At 38.6% G+C, this 24,626-nt stretch overlaps 1 protein-coding gene across 1 annotated transcript in view; it reads left to right on the top strand.

Annotated features, from left to right (window-relative positions):
* Window positions 1–24,626, top strand: part of SVEP1 (sushi, von Willebrand factor type A, EGF and pentraxin domain containing 1) — a 196,835-nt gene that overhangs the window by 69,915 nt on the left and 102,294 nt on the right. Inside the window, 8 exon segments of the mRNA XM_030293777.1 lie at window positions 3,460–3,657; window positions 9,496–9,614; window positions 12,571–12,700; window positions 15,616–15,723; window positions 16,922–17,053; window positions 17,922–18,116; window positions 21,685–21,806; window positions 23,699–23,807. Of these exon segments, the coding sequence (XP_030149637.1) occupies window positions 3,460–3,657; window positions 9,496–9,614; window positions 12,571–12,700; window positions 15,616–15,723; window positions 16,922–17,053; window positions 17,922–18,116; window positions 21,685–21,806; window positions 23,699–23,807 (1,113 nt within the window).

Raw genomic sequence — 24,626 nt, 5'->3', positions numbered from 1 at the left:
AGAATAGATTTGAATACATAAATATTTAAGTACATAAAGATTTAAATATTAAACAGTAACTCTTCAAATGAATTCTTTACATCACTAAAAGGCAAACAGTGAAAAAGAAAGGTTACTTGAAACACACACAACCACGTCAATGTTATTAATGATTGTCCTTAACATTTCTAAAGTATGAAACTAGACAAAAACACAAAAGTGTATAGACTCCAATACCAAGAGTCATAAAGGAAGTGAATTAAATGGATAAAGGAGAAATTTAAAAATACAGTTTTTAGAAAATAAAAAATGAGAAATTTCTAAAACCAGAGTTACGAGATATGGGCTAAATTACACACTGATGTAATTTTATAGTTATAAATCCTTTCATTGTTAATCAGGGAAGTGGAAACAATTAAACATTAAATTCAAAAGTTAGGAAAAGAAAGATTGCAACGGAAGTTGAAAGAAATACATACTAATGTTTAAGGAAAATGAGCTATAAAGGGAGATGGGATGCTATAGAGTGAGTAAGAGGGAAACCTTTGAATAAAATAATGGATTTTTAAAGTATAAGTAAGAAAAATGCAAAAGTAAAATTATTCTAAGAAGCTCTAACAAAGAATATAAGAGGCCAGAGGTTTTTTCAAAGAATAATAAAACATCATACATAAATATGTGCACGTAAAATAAAAATCGTTGATATTTTATGTATGATTTTCTATGAAAATGAAAGTTTTTAAATGAATCAAGAAAAAGTAGAAATGCAAGTGTATAATTAGTCATAAGTGGAAAATGTTATCAGAGTTTTAATTCTCCAAAAATGACTGAGGGACCAATGAAACTCTTTCAGATTTTTCAGAAACAGTAACTCTGTGCTGTATAATTTGGCCCAAGTAATCGGAACCTAAACAGGTTATATTAACAAATAAAATAATGTTATTTTGTTGGCAACCCGATAGCTATTACCAAAAAACAGATAATAAACTATGACAGCAAATATGCTACCAATCCATATCTGAAAGAATAGCCTGTCAAACAAGTAGGGTTTATCCCAGGAATGCAGAAGGGCTTAAAATAAGATATAATCTATCAACATAATAAATTACTTCACCATAACAAATAGGAAAAATTCACATGGCTGCTTGGCAGAAGATAAAAATGCCATTCATCATCGTTTAAATCACATTTTCAATACAATTCTGAGGAACTCTTGTTGATAACTGACATAATAAAAAAGATGTCCTTAAACCCCCAGCCACTTATGGAACAATATAGGCAGTCTTATTAAATCTGGGAAGAGAAAAGGGTGCTGGCTCAGAATCATCCATTGTTTAGTATTGTTCTCAAAGCTGGAGCACTTGTAATAAATCTTAAGATTAGAGCTTTGGGGATTTAAAACCATCATCATTTGTAGATTACATGTCTTAAAATTGAATAAATCTACTAAGAGAGTTGAGAGTTCACTAAAGTCATAAGAATACCAAATAAAGAACTTTTCCATATACAGTGATAAGCAGAATATATAGTAAAAAATCACATTCAAAAGATTTGTGGAAAATATAAAATATGTAAGAATAATCTTAAACAGCAGTGCATGGAACCTGTGTCGCACAAACTAGAAAATGTTACTGAGAAGCAAAAAACATACCTTAATATTTTAATAAAATTGTATCAAAATGAAAGTTCTCTCTAAATATATGTATAGGTAAAAGGCAATCTCATTTAATATCCCAACAAAGCTTTTCTTTTTGACCCTCTTTTGGAATTAGGAAGTGATTCTAGAGCTTATCTGGAAGAATATGTAGGCAAGAATCACGAAAATAAGATTGAAAAGGGAAGAGTAATAAAGAATAGTAAAGAGAAAGTAGCTCCTACAGGGTTTTAAAATATATACTGAAAATACAAAAATGAAGAGTTTTGCAAGTACTGCCATATAGATCAAGATGATTGAATAGATCCTGAAACTTACGAGTTTCATGTATTACTAAGGAAGCATCGCAGGTCAGTTGCGAATAAAAGATTTATTCAATTTATAATATAGAAAAATTGGCTGGCTCTTTGGGAAAAACAAATGAAACAAAATGAATTTCTCGTATGTCTTTAATTCATATGAGACACTGACATTAATTCTTCATAGATATTAAAATATAAAGAAAAAAATAAAACCGTTAAAAATTAGAAGGCAGTATAGTTAAAATAGGTGAGCGTTAGCCAATTTCAGGACTTAAGTATAAAAGCAGCAGACATAAAATCAGCAGATTAGACTATATAAATAATTAAAGACATGTTTACCCCAAATACCGTAAGCAAACAATAAAAAAGAGAATATTAATAGGGAACAAAATCTCCCACAATTATCACAACCAAAAGAATAATTTTCTTAATTTATGAAGAGCCATCCATAAATAAGGGATATTGAGCCCCACGTAGTCATTACATTTGAACCGCAAATTCGGCTCTGTGTTTTGCTCTTCATCACAGCCGAACAGCAAGGCTGGGCAGTCATTTGGCACATACTGGGCGAAAATAAAAGGAAGAAACCAATTTCTCAGGAACAATTGCATTTGCTGGCACAGACGGTTAAAAGAAATTTCAGGGAGGAGGCCTGGTGGTGAAGTGTTTAGGGGCACAGAGAGTCTGCCACTTAGCTGCGGGGTGACCTCAAGAATGTAGACTGTGGGTAACTTCCCCATAGTTGTGCCTTGGGACTCTTGTTTGTAAATGGGAATGGTAACAATACCCCTTAGTGCATAGGATTGAATGAGTCGATGCTTGTAAAGCACTTAGAACAATGACCAGCACATAGTACATACATGTTAGCGATTATTACATGGGAGATGCAAACTAAAGATGTTAGCACTGCTGCCGGAAGAATCATCCCTACAACAAATAAATGTGCATATGGGCAGGCACACACACACACACACACACACACACACACACACACCCTACATTAGGTCTTAGTCTTGGTTTTCCATTTTGTTTGCATTCTGCCCCCTTCATTTGTTATTCTTCATTGATTCCAAAGACAACATTAGGGTCAGGGCCCCGATTATGACACAGTGATTGGAGGGAGGGAATAAAAACTTTTCTCCTAATGTGCCCACTTAAATAAAGATGGAACCAATAAAAACTCATAAAATGGAGACTGCTGAATATTTTGCTTAATCCATGAACGCGGAACTCTGTTTACTCTTTCATACTTCAGAACCTTAAATGTTCCACAAACTGAAAGTGATAACAGTCACAGTTGGCATTAATTGAAATATAAGAAGTTTTTCAAGGTGTTGATGCACTGGCAAAATAACATGAGATAACCAGAGAGAGAACAGCTTCGCGTTGTTTATAATCTATCATAGGTTCGGTGTCATCAACAGATACCGTTTAGTGACTTACATCAGTTCCAAGGCAGCACAATTGTATTTTTCTTGAAATTTGTGGAAATGCAAGTAACACTCTTTCATTTCCCTACAATAGAGCGCCACTGCCCCACGTTTCAGAAGCCCAAAGGTGTCATCATCTTCCCGGCCAGCTGTGGCAAGCAGCCTGCCAGACCTGGGACGATTTGTCAACTGAGTTGCCGCAGAGGATTCATTTTATCAGGCGTCAGAGAAGAAGTGAGATGTACCACCTCTGGAAAGTGGAGTGCCAGAGTTCAGACAGCTGTTTGTAAAGGTAGGTCCCATCATTCATCCATCGGGCTGAAAACCAGATTCCTGTATAATGATATACTGGTACAGTGCGGAGCTGTGCCTCGTTGCAGCTTTTGCTGCAAACCCATGATACATTGGTCGGTATTATCCTAATATGATCTATGAGGGTTTCTGTTTCAAAATGATGGATTTACAGAATCCGATTATAATATGCCAGGCAATGACAAGAAATAGAAAAATAAGGATAATGTTCAAGCTGGAAATCAGGTAAGTTTCCCATCAGGAGATGGAGATCTTTGAGGAATTTTAATGGCCCATATAATGCAGGACTAAATCAGTTTAAAGAGACATGAGTTAAAAAAAAATAAAAAATTAAAGAGACATGAGCATCCCATTACTTTCATAGGAGAATATTGCCATCTGACTGGCAGCAAGAATAGCCTGCTACATAAAAGGGGGTTTTAAAAACAAGAAAGAGTTCTTAGAAGTAAAAACATCATAAATATTTCTAAGAGAAGGATAAATAAAGTGGAGTGGATATTGTTGAAAACAGTATTAGCGATTTGAAGAACCAAACTGAGAGTTCCCTCAGAACGGAGAAATAATACACAACGAACTTGAATATCCCAATGGATCAAACTAAAAAGATGGAAGTTAAGAGATACCAGTGATAGATTTTTAAAAAGCCAGTATCCATTTACTAACGAGTTCCAGAAGCAGAGAGAAGAGTAGATGGAGGAGAAAAACTTTCCTACCAGGAGAAGGAAGTTTCTCTGGGCTAAACTTGAGATCAATCATAGCCCAGGATGGCAGCATATTTTCACTACTGGTGAAATTTCTGAGTTCCAGAGTTTAACAAGAAAGTTATATATATATATATATATATATATACACACACACACACACACACACACACATACATACACACACACACATATATATGTGTGTATATATATATGCACATATATATATATATATGGACACACATATATACATACATATGTATAGATATAATATACACATAAAGTAGATATATATATGTATATATGTATAATTTATTGTCAGATTGGTTTCCATACAACACCCAGTGCTCATCCCAGCAGGTGCCCTCCTCAATGCCCATCACCCACTTTCCCCTCCCCCTCACCCCCTATCAACCCTCACTTTGTTCTCAGTATTTAAGAGTCTCTTATGATTTGCCTCCTTTTCTCTCTGTAACTTTTCCCCCCTTCTCCTCCCCCGTGGTCTTCTGTTAAGTTTCTCAGGATCCACATATGAGTAAAAAAATATGGTACCTGTCTTTCTATGCCTGACTTATTTCACTTAGCATAAGTGATGAACACTCTCCAGTTCCATCCACGTTGCTACAAATGGCCAGATTTCATTCCTTTTCATTGCCGTGTAGTATTCCATTGTGTATATAAACCACATCTTCTTTATCCGTTTGTCAGTTGATGGACATTTAGGCTTTTTCCATAATTTGGCTATTGTTGAGAGTGCTGCTGTAAACATTGGGGTACAAGTGCCCCTATGCATCAGTACTCCTGTATCCCTTGGGTAAATTCCTGGAGGTGCTATTGCAGGGTCATAAGGTAGATCTATTTTTAATTTTTTGAGGAACCTCCACATTGTTTTCCAGAGTGGCTCTACAAGTTTGCATTCCCACCAACAGTGCAAGAGGGTTTCTGTTTCTCCACATCCTTTCCAGCATCTATAGTCTCCTGATTTGTTCATTTTAGCCACTGTGACTGGCATGAGGTCATATCTCAGTGTGGTTTTGATTTGTATTTCCCTGATGAAGAGTGACATTGAGCATCTTTTCATGTGCCTGTTGGCCATCTGGATGTCTTCTTTAGAGAAGTGTCTATTCATGTCTTCTTCCCATTTCTTCACTGGATTATTTGTTTTTTGGGTGTGGAGTTTGGTGAGTTCTTTATAGATTTTGGATACCAGCCCTTTGTCTGATATGTCATTTGAAAATATCTTTTCCCATTCTGTTGGTTGCCTTTTCGTTTTATTGGTTGTTTCCTTTACAGTGCAGAAGGTTTTTATCTTGAGGAGGTCCCAGTAGTTCATTTTTGCTTTTAATTCCCTTGCCTTTGGAGATGTGTCAGGTAAGAAAATGCTGCGGCTGAGGTCAGAGAGGTTTTTCCCTGCTTTCTCCTCTAGGGTTTTGATGGCTTCCTGTCTCACATTCAGGTCCTTCATCCATTTTGAGTTTATTTTTGTGAATGGTGTAAGAAAGTGGTCTAGTTTCCTTCTTCTGTCCTTCATTCTTACTGTCCAGCTCTCCCAGCAGCATTTGTTAAAGAGACTGTCTTTTTTCCATTGGATATTCTTTCCTGATTTGTCAAAGATTAGTTGGCCATACATTTGTGGGTCCAATTTGGAGTCTCTGTTCTATTCCATTGGACCCAAATAGATAAAATCATGAATGAAAATGGAATTATTACAACCAATCCCTCATAAATGTAAGCAATTATCAGGGAATACTATGAAAAATTATATGCCAACAAACTGGACAACCTGGAAGAAATGGACAAATTCCTAAACACCCACACGCTTCCAAAACTCAAATGGGAAGAAATAGAAAATTTGAACAGACCCATAACTGGTGAAGAAATTGAATCAGTTATCAAACATCTCCCAACAAATACGAGTCCAGGACCAGTGGCTTCCCTGGGAAATTCTGCCAAACATTTAAAGCAGAGGTAATACCTATCTTTCTCAAGCTGTTCCAAAAAATAGAAAGGGAAGGAAAACTTCCAGACTCATTCTATGAAGCCAGCATTACTTTGATTCCTAAACCAGACAGAGACCCAGCAAAAAAAGAGAACTACAGGCCAATATCCCTGATAAATGTGGATGCAAAAATTCTTAATAAGATACTAGCAAATCGAATTCAACAGCATATAAAGAGAATTATTCATCCTGATCAAGTGGGATTCATTCCTGGGCTGCACAGCTGGTTCAATACTCACAACCCAATCAATGTGATACATCACATTAATAAAAGAAAAGATAAGAACCATGTGATCCTGTCAATCAATGCAGAAAAAGCATTTGACAAAATTCAGCATCTTTCTTAATAAAAACCCTCGAGAAAGTCAAGATAGAAGGAACATACTTAAACATCATAAAAGCCATTTATGAAAAGCCCACAGCTAATATCATCCTCAATGGGGAAAAACTGAGAGCTTTCCCCCTGATATCAGGAACACGACAGGGATGTCCACTCTCACCGCTGTTGTTTAACATAGTGTTGGAAGTGCTAGCATCAGCAATGAGACAACAAAAGGAAATCAAAGGCATCAAAATTGGCAAAGATGAAGTCAAGCTTTCATTTTTTGCAGATGACATGATATTATACATGGAAAATCCGATAGGCTCCACCAAAAGTCTGCTAGAACTGATACATGAATTCAGCAAAGTCGCAGGATACAAAATCAATGTACAGAAATCAGTTGCATTCTTATACACTAATAATGAAGCAACAGAAAGACAAATAAAGAAACTGATCCCATTCACAATTGCACCAAGAAGCATAAAATACCTAGGAATAAATCTAACCAAAGATGTACAAGATCTGTATGCTTAAAACTATAGAAAGCTTATAAGGGAAATTGAAGAAGATATAAAGAAATGGAAAAACATTCCGTGCTCATGGGTTGGAAGAATAAATATTGTCAAAATGTCAATACTACCCAAAGCAATCTACAAACACATTCTATGCAATCCCAATCAAAATTGCACCAGCATTCTTCTCGAAGCTAGAACAAGCAATCCTAAAATTTGTATGGAACCACAAAAGACCCCGAATAGCCAAAGTGGTAGTGAAGAAGACCAAAGCGGGAGGCATCACAATCCCAGACTTTAGCCTCTGCTACAAAGCTGTAATTATCAAGACAGTATGGTATTGGCACAAAAATAAGCGAGAAAGTCTTAAATGAGTTTCCAGAGAGAAAAGAGAAATTGCACAGAAGAAGCAAGAACCAGACTTACATTATACTTCTCATTTCCAGCTATAAATGCCAGAAGGAAATACAGCAGTGTCCAAAGAATACAGAAAGAAAATGGATATAAACTTTCAATCCCAAATCCAGTTAAAGTATTAGTCAAGTATGAATAAAAGTCAGCTACTCTTTTAGATTTTCAGAGTCAATATGTTAATGCATATTTGTGGGGAAAAAGTGTCCAAGGATAAGCTCCCTCCAGGAAAAAAAGAAAATATAAATTGTATGAAGTTTCAAAGAAACAAGAAGAGACACAGATTGTATCACCTCGGATATATTCACCTGCAAGTTACAGAAGACCTAATTTAACATAACATAAAATAAGGGATTTTTTATATTATATATTCAGAATTTAGCTCTACAGTGACTGATGTGGATTATGTTTATGTTACCAGCTCTAACTCAGTATTTTTTTTTTCAACGTTTATTTATTTTTGGGACAGAGAGAGACAGAGCATGAACAGGGGAGGGGCAGAGAGAGAGGGAGACACAGAATCGGAAACAGGCTCCAGGCTCTGAGCCATCAGCCCAGAGCCCGACGCGGGGCTCGAACTCCCAGACCGCGAGATCGTGACCTGGCTGAAGTCGGACGCTTAACCGACTGCGCCACCCAGGCGCCCCTCTAACTCAGTATTTGTACCATAGAGTTTCACACTGCAAAAAATAACACTGGCTTTAATTTCTTATTTTGACAGTACATGTTAGCACCGCCAATTAATTCTACTTGACAGCCTTGTTTTCAAGCGTGGTTCTTTCCTGCCACAGTCAACATTTAGTTTTTGTTTGTTTCTTTTTTGTTAATTTTTAAAATATTTATTTATACTTGAAAGAGAGAGAGAGACAGAGACAGACAGACAGACAGAATGCAAGCAGGGGAGGGGCAGAGAGGGAGACACAGAATCAGAAGCAGGCTCTGGGCTGTTAGCACAGAGTCCGACGCAGGGCTCGAACTCACGAACCGCAAGATCGTGACCTGAGCCACAGTGGACGCTTAACCGAATGAGCCACCCAGGCGCCCCAGGTTTTTTTGATTGTTTCTTTATTTCATTCAAAAAGTATCTATCAGGCTTCTAGTGTGTGCCAGGCACTATGTAACACAATGGGACAAGAAATACCCTAGCCTTCAAAGAATTTGAATTCTGTTGGAGGAGAGACTCAGTTTCCTGATGGCAAGTTGTCTGGTCAGGAAGGACAGAAGGCTGTGGGGGCCCCTTTGGAGGGAGCACTTCCTGAGGAGATTGTGTCTAATCTGTGAACTAAAAGACAAATAGGAGTTATCTAAGTAAAACAGGAAGAGGGCACTGACTCAGGCACAGAGAAGAACACGGGCAAAGGCCCAGGTGCAGGAAAGACCACGGGGTTTCCATGGGAATGAGACTATCCAGCATGGAGAGTGAGTTCCAGTAGGGGAACCGTAAGAGATGAAGCTAAGAGGTCAGCAGGTTCCACTTCAGGAAGGGCCTCATAAGCCATGCTGAAGGCAGTTGTACATTCCAAATTAATCTGGAATTGCAGTGTAAAAAATGAGTCACGAGTGCCTGGAGGGCTCAGTCACTTGAGCCACTGACTCTTGGTTTTGGCTAAGGTCATGATCGCATGGGTCATGCGATCTAGCCCCGCACTGGGGCTAGACAATTGGGGCTACTCTATGCTGACCGTATGGAGCCTGCTTGGGTTTCTCTCACCCTCTCTCTCTCTTTGCCCCGTCCCCACTGGCGTTCTCTCCTCTCTCAAAATAAATAAACAAAAACATGAGTCACAGAGTATTCATATATTTTTGCCTCTTTCCTAAATGACTTAGAATTACATATCAATCTGTATATCGATTTGTGCATTTTCTGAGTCAGATGTGGAGGCCCCTCAGATCAGCTGTCCCAAGGACATAGAGGCGAAGACCCAGGAACAGCAAGACTCCGCCAATATCACTTGGCAAATCCCCACAGCTAACGACAACTCTGGGGAAAAGGTAAGGTTTGTGCAAATATTTGCATCCTTTTCAAGTGGATTCTGAATGCGCTGCAAATATGTGCGATATTGAAGAGTTACTGATACCCTCAGGATAGTACTTTCTGTATAAACTCTACTCATAAATATTAATGCCTCATTGGATAAAATAATGATTCACCTTGAATTTTTAACTAGAAATCAGAAAAAAATCTCTAAAACGGAAACTTTTATTCCGTGGACTTGTGGTATTGTATATCCACTAAGATTACTGGACTAAAAATTCTTTGCCTCTTACTAGGCTCCAGTGATCTTTTAAGAAAAAGAAGATATGGAAACGATCTTAATTCCTATTTATGAACATATCTTTTAAAATATGAGCCCCAAACGACTGCATATTGGCCAAGCTGAAGGAGATTTCAGTGTTTTTAATTCAGCATTTTCTAACACAGTATTTTACTCAGAATACAATATTTTAATATTATATGTACAGTAGCTTGAGATAATTATCCATCAGATGTTGGAAAAGAAATAAATTTATGATTTAACTCCCCTTGAACCTGTACTGTTAGTATTCACATAGATGAAGATACTTTTATGGTACATTGTTTTCACAGCTGCACATAAATATGTACAAATCATGGCAGACAGGATATACTGGGGTGGGGCCCACAACACACACACAAAACTGTTCTGATAGTTGTGTTAAATATACTTATAATCAAGGTCACTTAAAAAAATTAACTATGGGTTACATTCTCAGGATTGATTGATTGATTGAGAGAGAGAGAGAGCGTGTGTGTATGTGTGTGTGTGTGTGTGTGTTGTGTAAAACCAGCTTCTTTTTTTGTGTGGGGGGGAGGGTATTTTTTTAATGTTTTATTTTTTCTAAATGTTTATTTATTTATTTTTGAGAGAGGCAGAGAGAGAGGGAGACAGAGAATCCCAAGCAGGCTCTGCACTGTCAGCACAGAGCCTGATGCAGGGCTCGAACCCACAAATTGTGAGCTGAAGTCAAGAGTCGGATGTTTAACCAACTGAGCCACCCAGACACCCCTATTTTTTTTATTTTTGTTTACTTTATGTTATTTACTGAGTGCAGTATTGGTTTCAGGAGTAGAATTTAGTGATTCATCAATTATATACAACACCCAGTGCTCATCATAACAAGAGACCTCCTTTTTCTTTCCTTTTTTTTTTTTTTTTTATGCAAGAGAGGGCGCAAGTGAGCAAAGGGCAGAAAGAGAGGGGGAGAGAGAGAGAGGGAGAGAGAGACAGAGAGAAAAAATCCTACGAGGGGCAGAGAGAGAGAGAGGGAGAGAAAGAAGCAGGGCTCACCCAAAGCAGAGCTCAAGCTCACCCGAAGCAGGGCTCGAACTCAGGAACCGTGAGTTCATGATCTGAGCTGAAGTCAGATGCTTAACCAACTGAGCCACCCAGGCACAAGTGCCCTCCTTAAAACCCATCACACATCCAGCAGATTTATTTATTTTATAAATGGAAGTTTGTACCTTTTGATCCCCTTTGCCCATTTCACCACCCCCACCCCTACCCCCATCCCCTCCTCTGACAACCACCACCTCTTCTCTGTATCTATGCGTTTGCTTTTTTGTTTTCTTGGAGTCTGCGTTAAATGAGATCCTATGATATTTTAGGTAACTAAAGACAAGGTAACTTTTACATGTGAATTCAAAAGCGCAAATGTGACATCTAGTAGGTGATATAAGTGTTGAACAATCAGTCCGTCATGTGTGGTTTTTACTTTTCACTAAAGGACCCATGAAAACATGCATGCATTGTTGTTAACCTTCATCATGATCGTCATCAAGCTCTAAGAAGAGCACAGGGACACATTTCAGGATCTAATGAGAAGTCACACTAAATGCAGCACCTGTGTGTTGAAATATTTTTAACACTGCAATTGAAAAGACCAGGGTATTTGACTACAAAAGTATTTCTAAATTTGCATTTTTAAAATTTTCTAAATTAAAAGACAAATAGCAAACTTGAAAAAAAATGCTTCGAAAGTGTCAAAAGTGAAGAATATGTATTACCTAACATGTTCATGTTATGTTATCTTATAACATAATTTTCAAAGGGACTAAGAAGGCAAGCATATCACTCAAAAAGAAAAGAACAGGGGTGCCTCGGTGTCTTAGTAGGTTAAGCATCCCACTCTTCATTTTGGCTCAGGTCGTGATCTCTCAAAATAAATAAACTTAAAAAAAAAGGAATCAATATGTCCATATTTCCATATCATGCAAACATGTGAGATTTTAATCTCGGTATAAGGCATTAAGAAACTGTGAATTAAAACAACAACCTGGTGTCATATTTTTGAGTTACCAAAAAGTAATGGTATTTAATATAGGTCAGAGAACTTAGAGTGGGAACTTTCACATTGACTCTCAAATACTGACAAATGGGAATGCAAATTACTACCGTGTTTTGGGAAAGGAATTTTGTATTATCTATCATTACATTGTTAATGACTTCTGGTTAATAATTCTGTTCTGGAAATGTATTATAAAGACATAATAAAAATATTTTAGAATTACCTGTTCAAAACTGTTCACCCCAGTATTGTTTGGTATAGTAAAATTTGGGACCAATTTAAATGTCCTTCAATAGATTTTTTTAAATTACCATATATTTATTCTATAGAAAATTACAGAGACATTTAATCTTGAATTCTGAAGACTACATAACAGAATAAAGAGTGTTTTAAGATATTATGTTTAAAAAACAAAGAATAATATTCCATGTGTACGTCAGCTGCACAAACTATGTAAATAGTAGTCTGGAAAGAAACATACTAAAAGGCTGTGTCTGATTTTTTTTTCCATTTCACTATATATATGAAATATTGATTGTGCCATTTAAAATTTTATTTTCCCTAATAATATTTAAATATAGGAAGAGTAAATACACTGTCAATATTAACCTTAACTTTCAAAATATTTATTTATCTCTAAAAGGTATCCATCCATGTTCATCCGGCTTTCACCCCACCTTACCTCTTCCCAATTGGAGATGTTGCCATCACCTATACAGCCGTTGACCTATCCAGCAACCAAGCCAGCTGCACTTTCCACGTCAAGGTTGTCGGTAAGTCACAAAATTGCTTGAGTAGGATTGCGAAAATAATCCAGTAGTCCAAGGGCTTGGCTTCTCCTTTATCTTCAACAACTCCCTCCCCCCGATTCTCCCGGCTGGCTTTGAAACCTGCCCATGCCACTCCCTCTTTGAAACCTACATCCTCTTTAACCATTGCTGCCTCTCTTTGATTTCTTCCAATATGAGCCTTTGGAAAAGTTCCCAGTAATTGTCATCTGTTTTGTCTCCACAGCCATTTATATTCAAAGTCACTCAAGTGACTCTCGTCCCCTTCACTCACGTACAAACTACTTTCATCAGGGGCATCACTGGTCTCTAGAGTTATTTCTACTGCACACTTTTTCGTTCTTATATTACATAATCTTTCCTTAGATTTTATCACCTTAGATTTTATTAACCACACTCTCCTTATCGAAACTGTCTCCTTCCCCAGCTTATCTGACAGCAATCTGTCTTGGTTCCACAACCTGTTTTTCTCATTTCTCCTTCTTTCTCTCTTTCCTACATGGCTTCTCTTCCTCAGACCGGCTCTCAAATGTGGATCATCCCCAAGGTTCCAGCCTTAGCCTTCTTTTCTCTCTCTCTCTCTCTCTCTCTCTCTCTCTCTCTCTCTCTCTCTCTCTAGTTTTTCTGGTGATTTTGTTAACTGACAACTTCCAGAATTCAATCTGAAGCTTAGATCTATTTTCTGAAATTCAAACCAATATATAGAACTGCCTATTCAACATTCCCAGGTAAATGTCTTAGAGGCATTTCAGACTCACCCAAACCTAGTATATTTCTTAGCTCAGAATGGCACAACCAACCGCCTACCTACCATGCAAAAATCTGAAAGTCATCCCTGACTCCTCTCCTTCCATCACCAACACTCAATTATTTCTCAAGTTCTTCTGGTTTCATCTACATATTGTTTCGGAAATCTGCCCTAGTCTCTTCACCCTCACAACCACTGCTGTAGATCAGTCCTAATTTTGGATGGGGTGCTGGTTTATTTCTTAGTCTTCCAATTGCTCTTTGTACTTTCAATCAATTCAGTAGATATTCAATAGATACCAGGTACCCACCACCAAGAAGTAATATGTGGAGAAATAGGATACGTAGCAGCCTGTAGTGGTCAAGAGCACAGACTCTGAACCCAATCTGCTTCATCCAAAAGTCGAGTATAGGGTTATTGTAAGGCTTTTTAGTTAGTTAAAATATATAAACCACTCGAACTAGTGCCCAACTCATATTAAGTTCTGTGTAAACATACTGACATTTAGCAATATTCACCTCATATATTTTAATCTGTTTGTTTAAAATTTCAACACAACAAGTTCATTTTATGTTAAGAATTTTACATAACTTCTTGAAATAACTAATGTATAATCAGACCGGCTCCTGACCCTAGAAATGATAGGTTTTGGTAGAAGTGCATAGAAAGAGACTCAAGTAAAAATCCGTCTACTTCATTTCAGAGTGCTTAGGTATTTTAAATGCTTTCTCACTTGTTTTAAGCATGAACTTGGCCAGTCATATGTAAAAGATGCTGGATTCATTTTATGTGGTGCTATGATCTTAAACATGGCATTGTGGTTCAAGCATTTGCCAAGTTTCAATGTTTCGCCATGAAGAGTCAGCACAGTGAAATGTAAAATATGTACTCAAGCGTCTGACTAGACACTAGCTGAGTTTTCAAAGTGTGAAAGAGAGAGGTGACCTGGGAAAGACGAGGGAGCGGGAGAAGGTGAGAGAAAGGGAGACGAGGAGAGAGGGAGGGAAGAGAGAGAGAGAAAGATAAGAGACAGAAAATATTCTAAAGCCTGCATTTCTTGTTTCCTCAGATGACAGGGTGTGGGTGTCTTATTGATAAATGAGAGGAGGCAGGAATGCTTTGGCTTAGCTTTCCAGGGAATACTGCCTCACTTGCTTTGAAATAGGCTTTCTCTCTCTCCTTTGGACACCACGCCTCCGCTGGTACCTCCCATTCTTTTGACAGTATTTGACTGAGTCTTAGCACCCTCTCGTACCTGCAGTTCAACTTTAAAATATTCGTCTAGAATCAGATGAGTGTAGAAAATCTTGGAAAGAACCGATTTGCAATGTCTTTGGGAAAATAGTAAATACCACCAGATTCTTCAGTTAAACTGTAAATGGACTCGACTGAGTCACTCTTCAAGCGCACAGACCTCCACTGAGCATTTTTTTTTCACTTTTTTCTTTGTGCAGCAAGTTTTTCTGAGCCTGTGTGACAGGCCAGGTGCTATGCTATGCAGTGGAAACCTAACTGTGAGCAAGAGAGACTTCGTCACTGGTCCCCAGAGTTTACAGTCTAGAAAAGGAGCCAAACCAAAGGTGCTAGACCAATGAAATGACAAGCATGAGGAAAAGAGAAAATGGAATTTATTCATAAGATGTAGTGTAAAACAGAAATCTCTACATTCTCACGGATACAGCTCATTTAATTTCAGAGTGTGTGTTTTCATATATCATGTAAAGAAACACCCTGGTCTGGATGCCTGCGGTTGCAATTTTCTAGCTTAGTGACCTCAGATGAGTCCCTTTATTTGAGTACTCTGAGATTTGGTCATTTCACTCCTTCCGCTTCTCTGGGAAGGTTCTCTTCGCTTCCTGGCCACATCCAGAATTGCCTCGGACACCATTGTGCATAGGGTGATTTTAGACACCTTTCTAGACACATTTCTTCTTCAACAGGCAGAGGGAAGTATAGCAAGAACCAGCTCTCTCTCCTGCCTTGAGACGAGGGATAACAAACTCTCATTGTCAAAGGAGCTCCAGGGCCAGCCTTGTGCTAACAAGGTCAAGGCTCTCTGCCAGCACAAGTAAACTTCAGTTCTCTTATGCAAACCTCCTTGTCATTTTTGAATATCAGTTGTGACTTCTTTCTCTGCTTTCCTGTCTTTTAGACGTGGAACCGCCTAGCATAGACTGGTGCAGATCCCCACCTCCGATGCAGGTCTCGGAGAAGGAGCATGCTGCAACCTGGGATGAGCCTCAGTTCTCAGACAACTCAGGTGCGAGCCCAGGGATGTTGTGGTCAGCATGGTAACACTGAATTATGTTTCCTTTTTAAAAGCTTTTTCAACGTTTATTTATTTTTGGGACAGAGAGAGACAGAGCATGAACGGGGGAGGGGCAGAGAGAGAGGGAGACACAGAATCGGAAACAGGCTCCAGGCTCTGAGCCATCAGCCCAGAGCCTGACGCGGGGCTCGAACTCACGGACCGTGAGATCGTGACCTGGCTGAAGTCGGACGCTTAACCGACTGCGCCACCCAGGCGCCCCTTAAAAGCTTTTTTAAAACGTTTATTTTTGAGAGAAAGTGAGAGAGAGGGTGGGGGAAGGACAGGGAGCGAGGGGGCCAGAGGATCCGAAGCAGGCTCTATGCTGATAGCAGACAGCTCCATCTGGGGCTTGAACTCCTGAACCATGAGATCATGACCTGAGCTAAAGTCGGACGCTTAAGCACCTGAGACCCGCAGGCACCCCTTAAAAGCTTTTGAAAGGATAAAAGAAATGAAAAGCAAATTACGTCTTGTCTAAGTGGTATGAATAATCACATAAGGTAATATGTTTTAATCTAGGATAATTACATGTCATTTAATGTTATTAATCTTACCCATTCTTTAGGTTCCCTTCCTTCATTCAGTATTTAGCGGACATTTATTAAACCTGTACTAGGAGGACTTGAAGATTTCTATAAATTCACTGAATCTCTAAGCTTATATTGTCCTGAAGGCATAAACTATGCATTTTATTCGTATCTTTAGTACAGTTTATGTATCCATGCCCATTTCTTAAACATATGCCCCCAAAATGATAAAAGTTCATAGGACAGCAGAAAAAAAAAAAAAAAGAGCAAACACAACTGAATTTCATGTTAGAGGTTTCACTAAAGCCCAGTAAATAATAATAAAAAATGCAAATTACATGGATTGCTTAATTAAGTTTCTCCAGGGTCCCGACAGACTGACCCATTCGAGGAAAATCACCGATTCAGCAAGAATGCCTTAATCTAACGAACCTTTTGAGTCTACCACTTCTGTGTTATAGCGTAACATCGTTTGTTTCTCACCAGTGGCCAAATCAACATAAGTTGCGTGCCCATCTGGTTTGCATAAATAGAAAATGAAAATTCAGATCAAAAAAAGTGAGAAGTAAAGTGACGGCAGACCAGTCACCCCACAACTAGATCCCTTCTTTCCCTTCTAGGGGCTGTATTGATCATCACCAGAAGCCATACACCAGGAGACCTTTTCCCTCATGGGGAGACTGTAGTGCAATATACAGCCACGGACCCCTCGGGCAATAACAGAACATGTGACATCCACATTGTCATAAAAGGTATTCTCTTCATAAGCCTCGAAAAATCTGGTTGACATTTGTTACGTTTAATTGCTATGTTTTGTGGCAGAAAATAGACTGTGTGAAGCAGATTTGTAAATTTAGAATACTGACAGATTTTATTTACGTTTGCGATTATTATTGCTTCACCTGACGACAGGTAGAAATATTTTCTTCCAGGGTAGTCTTTTTCAGTTTATTTTTTTTTAACCTTTATTTCTTCATTTTGAGAGAAACGGAGACAGTGTGAGTGGGGGAGGGGCAGAGAGCGAGGGAGAGAGAGAGAGAGAGAGAGAGAGAGAGAAAGGGAGAAAGAATCCCAAGCAGGCTTGGTGTTGCCGTTGCAGAGCCCAACGCAGGGCTCGAAGTCACGGAACCATGAGATCATGACCCGAGCTGAAACCAAGAGGTGCACGCTTAACCGACTGAGCCACCCAGGCATCTCTTCCAAGGTAGTTTTTAATTAACGCTTCGTTAACATTTGCACTAAAGGTACAAAATACTGTGGTCATAATTCTACTTCAAATAACTGAGGAGACAGGTTCTGAAGATGTACTTGCTATGTAATGTTATCTACTTTTCACTCTTATTAAAAGAACGCCACAAACAGCAACCCCAACTCAGAAATAACTTTTAGCATTTCATAAAATTTGCACAGCCTCTAATTCTGATTACACATAGGTACAGCTTTTCAACTGTGTCCACCTCGGAACCAAAAAGTGTCCGTTGTCACAAGGATTTATGGTAAAAGTTTTTCTAGGAATAGTGGTGGAAAGGGAATTCTTTTCAAACATCACCTTAGACTCATGGAATTTAATTTATATTGTTTATACCACTGTATATAAATAGTATCATTTTTTTTATACAGGTTCTCCCTGTGAAGTTCCATTCACACCAATAAATGGGGATTTTATATGCACTAAAGATAGTGCTGGAGTTAACTGCACATTAAGTTGCTTGGAGGGCTATGATTTCACAGAAGGGTCTACTGAGAATTATTACTGTGCTTATGAAGATGGTATATGGAGGCCGCCATATTCCACTGAATGGCCAGACTGTGCTAGTAAGTTTTAATTTTTTTTTCTGGATTCCTTTCATATATGTATGTGTTTGGGTGTGTGTACATTTTTTTTAATGTTTATTTATTTTGAGAGAGAGAGAGAGAGAAAGAGGCAGAGAGAGAGGGAGACAGAGAATCCCAAGCAGGCTCCGCACTGTCAGCACAGAGCCTGTCAGCACAGAGATGAGGGTTCCATCTCACAAACTGTAAGATCACGACCTGAACCGAAATCATGAGTTGAACACGTAACCAAATGCACCTAGACACTTAACCAGGCACACCTGGGTGTGTGCACATCTCTGACCATTAAAGAGGAAAACTGCCTTACAATAGGGATTAGGAAAAAATGGTGCCATGAATTTGAAATGTCTGTGGATAAGAGAAATGTTCATCCCTTGATTTAAAATGTTAGCCCCCCCCCCCCCAGAGACAATTGGTTGAATTGCTACAGGACAAGATTCAGTTTAAAGCAAAACCATCTTGGCCCTCTTATTGTTATTTATCAGAAATATCTGAAGAGACTTACTGTTCTTGATCTATAAACATGAACTTAAAGTATAATCTTATAGTCTGCAGAAGAGTTTATATTTAAAGTAAGGTCCCACCAACAATGAAGCGACAGAAAGAGAAATCAAGGAATTGATCCCATTTACAGCTGCACAAAAAAACATAAAATACCTAAGAATAGGGGCGCCTGGGTGGCGCAGTCGGTTAAGCGTCCGACTTCAGCCAGGTCACGATCTCGCGGTCCGTGAGTTCGAGCCCCGCGTCAGGCTCTGGGCTGATGGCTCAGAGCCTGGAGCCTGTTTCCGATTCTGTGTCTCCCTCTCTCTCTGCCCCTCCCCCGTTCACGCGCTGTCTCTCTCTGTCCCAAAAATAAATAAACGTTGAAAAAAAAAAAAAAAAAAACAAAAAACCCTAAGAATAAATCTAACCAAAGAGGTGAAAAGTCTATTCACTGAAAACTAGAGAAAGCTTATGAAAGAAATTGAAGAAGATACAAAAAAAAGTGGAGAAAGATTCCATGCTCCTGGATAGGAAGAACAAATATTGTTAAAATGTCAATACTACCCAAAGCAATCTACATATTCAATGCAATCCCTATCAAAATAACACCAGCAATCTTCACAGAGCCAGATCAAACAATCCTAAAATTTGTATGGAACCAGAAAAGACCTGGAATAGCCAAAGTGATCTTGAAAAAGAAAAACTAAGCAGGAGGCATCACAATCCCGGACTTCAAGCTATACTACAAAGCTGTCATCATCAATACAGTATGGTACTGGCCCAAGAACAGACACTCAGATCAATGGAACAGAATAGAGAACCCAGAAATGGACCCACAAACGTATGGCCAACTAATCTTTGACAAAGCAGGAAAGAATATCCAATGGAATAAAGACAGTCTCTTCAGCAAATGGTGCTGGGAAAACTGGACAGCGACATGCAGAAGAATGAACCTGGACCACTTTCTTACACCATACACAAAAATAAACTCAAAATGGATGAAAGACCTCAATGTAAGACAGGAAGCCATCAAAATCCTCGAGGAGAAAGCAGACAAAAACCTCTTTTATTTTGGCCGCAGCAACTTCTTACTCAACACGTCTCTGGAGGCAAGGGAAACAAAAACAAAAATGAACTACTGGGACCTCATCAAAATAAAAAAATTCTGCACAGCAAAGGAAACAATCAGCAAAACTAAAAGGCAACTGACAGAATGGGAGAAGATATTGCAAATGACATATCAGATAAAGGGTTAGTATCCAAAATCTATAAAGAACTTATCAAACTCAACACCCAAAAAACAATCCAGTGAAGAAATGGGCAAAAGACATTAATAGACACTTCTCCAAAGAAGACATCCAGATGGCCAACCGACACATGAAAAAATGCTCAACAACACTCATCATCAGAGAAATACAAATCAAAACCACAATAAGATACCACCTCACACCTGTCAGAATGGCTGACATTAACAACTCAGGCAACAACAGATGTTGGCAAGGATGCGGAGAAAGAGGATCTCTTTTGCATCGTTGGTAGGAATGCAAGCTGGTGCAGCCACTCTGGAGAACAGTATGGGGGTTCCTCAAAAAACTGAAAATAGAACTACCCTGCGACCCAGCAATTGCACTACTAGGCCTTTATCCAAGGGATACAGGTGTGCTGTTTCGAAGGGACACCTGCACCCCCATGTTTATAGCAGCACTATCAACAATAGCCAAAGTATGGAAAGAGCCCAAATGTCCATGAATGAATGGGTAAAGAAGATGTGGTACACACACACACACACACACACACACACACACACACACACACAATATGGAGTAGTACTCGGCAATCAAAAAGAATGAAATCTTGCCATTTGCAACTACGTGGATGGAAGTGGAGGGTATTATGCTACGTGAAATTAGTCAGAGAAAGACAAAAATCATATGATTTCACTCCTATGAGGACTTTAAGAGACAAAACAGATGAACATAAGGGAAGCGAAGCAAAAATAATATAAAAACAGGGAGGGGAACAAAACATAAGAGACTCTTAAATATGGAGAACAAACAGAGGGTTACTGGAGAGGTTGTGGGAGGGGGGATGGGCTAAATGGGTAAGGGGCACTAAGGAATCTACTCCTGAAATCGTTGTTGCACTATATGCTAACTAATTTGGATGTAAATTTAAAAAAATAAAAAATAAAACAAGTTAAAAAAATAAAATAAAGTAAGATCCAACATGTGTGATAGAATGAAAGATCAGTCACATTCTCTTTAGATCTGATTTAGATTTAGAGCTATTCTATAATCTTAAATATGTGTATTGTTATAAAGATAACCAATATCTTTGTCTAGTATAAATATTCTTTGGAATTAATAGTTGATCCAGTACCATAGATGGAGTTTAAATGCCAGTGTCTTGGAGAAAGGGTAAAGCCCGCTTACTTGAGCTATTTTTTATCCCAAATGAGGGAAGTAATTAGAAGCAGTATCATTCACCTCTATCACAGATTTAGACAGTAGGATTTTAATGCTGATACTACTAGGAGGCATTGTCTCTGAATATTTGGAGACATCTTGCTAAGGCTAACCATGCAAGCTTTTGATCCAAGGAGAAATTCTCTGTGGAAATTATACTTCCAAGGAATTATTTTCTCTAATATTTAGAAAAATTTCAGTGTCTATTGGTTAAAAGTGTAATATAAACATGTATGATACAAATTTATATAAACATAAAAGATTTCTTTGACCCAGGCAGAATTTTTCAGAAATTCCCAGAAATACAATTTAAAAATCTTTACATCTCTTTTTCCCGTAAATACTCATTTTCTTAACGTGGTTGTAAGCTAAAGAATAATTTATCAAAGCAAATTCATCACTGGGTAATTCGGTACAGTGCTGCTTGGCTCGTGGTTTATAATGCCTAGAAACTTTTCCTAACTGTCATCTCCTGTTTTTCTAATGATCCCACAAATTGTTTTAGAATTAAAATACTAAGTTACCATTACTCCAAAGACAATTAACTCTTTGGGTTGGAACACCAGCTAAGTGAAACTGTTTTCTCTAACATTTTCCAGTAAAGCGTTTTGCAAATCATGGGTTCAAGTCCTTTGAGATGCTGTACAAAGCAACTCGTTGTGATGATACAGATCTGTTGAAGAAGTTTTCTGAAGCATTTGAGATTACCCTGGGGAAAATGGTATGTGAGTAGTATTGTCTGTCATATTTTAAAGGATACCGTTGAGCGTTTTCGTCGCGTCTCAGGGTAACCTGCCACTGGAATTCCTTGTCCTGATGACTTCCCTCCTCTATGTAATCCAGACTTTTCCCTCATATTTAGAATTGGTCATAGGTTTTAGACGTCTGGAATGAATTATAAGTGAATCTTTATTAAAACATTTTGAACTTTTTAAAACATTCTGAGTCAGAAAGCCAGAGAAGCTTGGGGTCCATGTGGTTTGAAAATGTCTGCTTTGTTATTTAAAGTATGACAAAAATGCCATTGTAGGCTGTATTTATTTTAGGATGGGATAATTGAACATTGAAAGGGCTTTCTTTTTCATGCATTTTTGTTGAGGATTCTTTCAATGTTTACAGGAAAGCAAAACAATATATTTAACTTGTGTTGAGCATCTCAAAGGCAGGAAACGTGTTCTATACGTATTTGAATCCCTAATGGAGTAGGCAGCTTAGATTTGGGATAGATTCTAAGAGTGGAATTGGTGGTAGTAGATTTGATGTGCAGTGTGAGAGAAAGAGGGGAGTCAGGGAGGCAGAGTGCCCAGGAACACGGACACACGAATGGGTATACATGGCTGGAAGTGTGTCAGAGGATCTTTTCTGATGTCTCTTATTTTCTCAGTGAACAACGATACAGAATGATCAGCTGAAAGAATAAGGATGGGAAGGAGTTGTTGAGGTTTGGAAAGAGAGGTGATGGTACCAAATAATTTTCTAGAAAGGCACAAATGAATGTGCTAAAGAAAGGTGCTAGGATTGGCCAGAAGCAGGTGTGTGTTTTCTTTCAAGCTGTAATCAACCATGTGGGTGGGTGCATGTGTGGACAAAGCAGAGCAATCAGTTTAGGGTTAAGGGTTCTGCAGACAAACAAGTGAAGAAGGGTGCGTGTGAGAGAGTAATTCAGGAGTAATTCATAATAAGGAGGTGAAGAGACATCAGGCTGAGAGACGGTGAAGAGATGGAGGGGTCAACGGATTATAAATCTGATGAAGTCAAAGAATTCCAAGAGGAGGAGAGGGTGCAGTTACCGGGCATGATGAGGTCTGAGGGTATGGCCATGAGAGCAGGTGACAAAGTAAGGCTGGAAGACATGAGGAGAAAGAGAAAAAGGAAGTGAGAAGCCAAGGTGAAGGAAGGATTAGCTGGATGGATACAGAAATCCCCAACAATTATAGCAGGGAGAGTTACTGGATGTTCTTAGAAGGAGGGGGTGATGCAGAATGGGGAAAGGCTGTTGGTAGCGGCCACATGGAGAGGCCATCTACTATACCATGAGCTTCAGGACTGTGAGGCTCTAAGGAGGGGTGAGGGAGCATGATCTGGAAACAGCAGGGAAGAGTGAGGAAGATACTTCCTCCATCTCTATGCCCATAGTTTGAGAAAGCTGGAAAGTGAGATGCCATTGAGAGCAAAGGTAAAAGGAACAGAAAGAAAGGAGATGAAAAAAATAATAGGAGATTCGCTGATTACTGGCTGTGAGTTCCAAAGGGCAGAGGAAGCTTCTGAGGACTTGGAGATGGGTGGGAGATAAAGTCAGAGGAAAGGGATCTAAAGAGCCATATGGGGTAAAAGATCAGAGACAAGAGATATGCCAGGAGTTCTGGGCTTCTAGGGATCAGTGATATAAACAGAGACAAAAAGGCATGAAAATAATTGTGGTGATTCACAGACACGGGAGGCTGTAAGGGGCGGGGCCTGGAGGAGGACCAGGAGTCTGTCCAGGAACATGCAGGGCTCTAGCCCTCTCCTCTCTCCTGTGGATAGAATTGTGAAGGTCAGGGGAAAGAAGGGCTTATCCAAAGCACACAGAGATGTGATTTACATTTTATACTTCTCATTTTTTATTTGCAGGTCCCATCATTTTGTAGTGATGCTAATGACATTGACTGCAGATTGGAGGACCTGACCAAGAAATATTGCCTTGAATATAATTATGACTATGAAAATGGCTTTGCAATTGGTAATTATATTATGTAGTGTCAGTAGTTTGCAAGACTGATCTGCAAAATAAACTAATTCCAGAAGAGTGGGGCAAATTAGAAAAATTCACTTTTTTTAAGCCACAAAACTCTTGAAGTGATAAAAAGAAGAATAAGTCACATTATGATTGTGATCGTTTAATATTTATATGATAGGATAGTACTAAAGCAGTTATTATATGGCATTCAATTAAAATTGCAATTAAGCCGTGAATTTAAAACAGTTACACATGTAAAGTGCTCCCGATTCCTCACCAAGAATATGTTAAGACTCAATCTGTTCAGGTCGGATATACCTTCTGGTTGAATTTTGATGTTTTCTGCATGGCATCTCTAAACATTTTTATGAAGGTTATTCCTAAGTCTGGTGTGTGATTTTTTGCTGGTGTATCGGGCCATTTTGCTTACTGCCTTAATATTCCTGGGAGATTTTAGTAGTCACTCTTGGGTCTTTCATTAGCAAAATCATCAACCTTTCCAGTAATTATATTTCTGATTTTTATCGCCTTGTTATAAAACTGCCGAACACTTCCAGAATACTGTTTTTAAAAATAATAGTGATAACAAAATAGTGTCATGGTTAAGCACCATGGACTCTAACACCAACTTCTTACATCCAAATTCTGCCTGCTAGCTTGTGGTCTTGAGCAAGTTTGTACTCTGTGCCTTACTTAGTCTTCTCACCTATAAAATAGGTATATAAGAATTCTAAACTCATAGGGCCATTCTCAGGATAAATTGAGTAAACACAGGTACAAATAAAGTCCTTAGAAGGTTATCTGAGACAATATTAGTTGACA

The sequence above is a fragment of the Lynx canadensis genome, chromosome D4, assembly GCF_007474595.2.
Source record: "Lynx canadensis isolate LIC74 chromosome D4, mLynCan4.pri.v2, whole genome shotgun sequence".
In the NCBI taxonomy this organism is placed as follows: domain Eukaryota; kingdom Metazoa; phylum Chordata; class Mammalia; order Carnivora; family Felidae; genus Lynx; species Lynx canadensis.
This window is presented reverse-complemented; position numbering and strand designations above follow the sequence as displayed.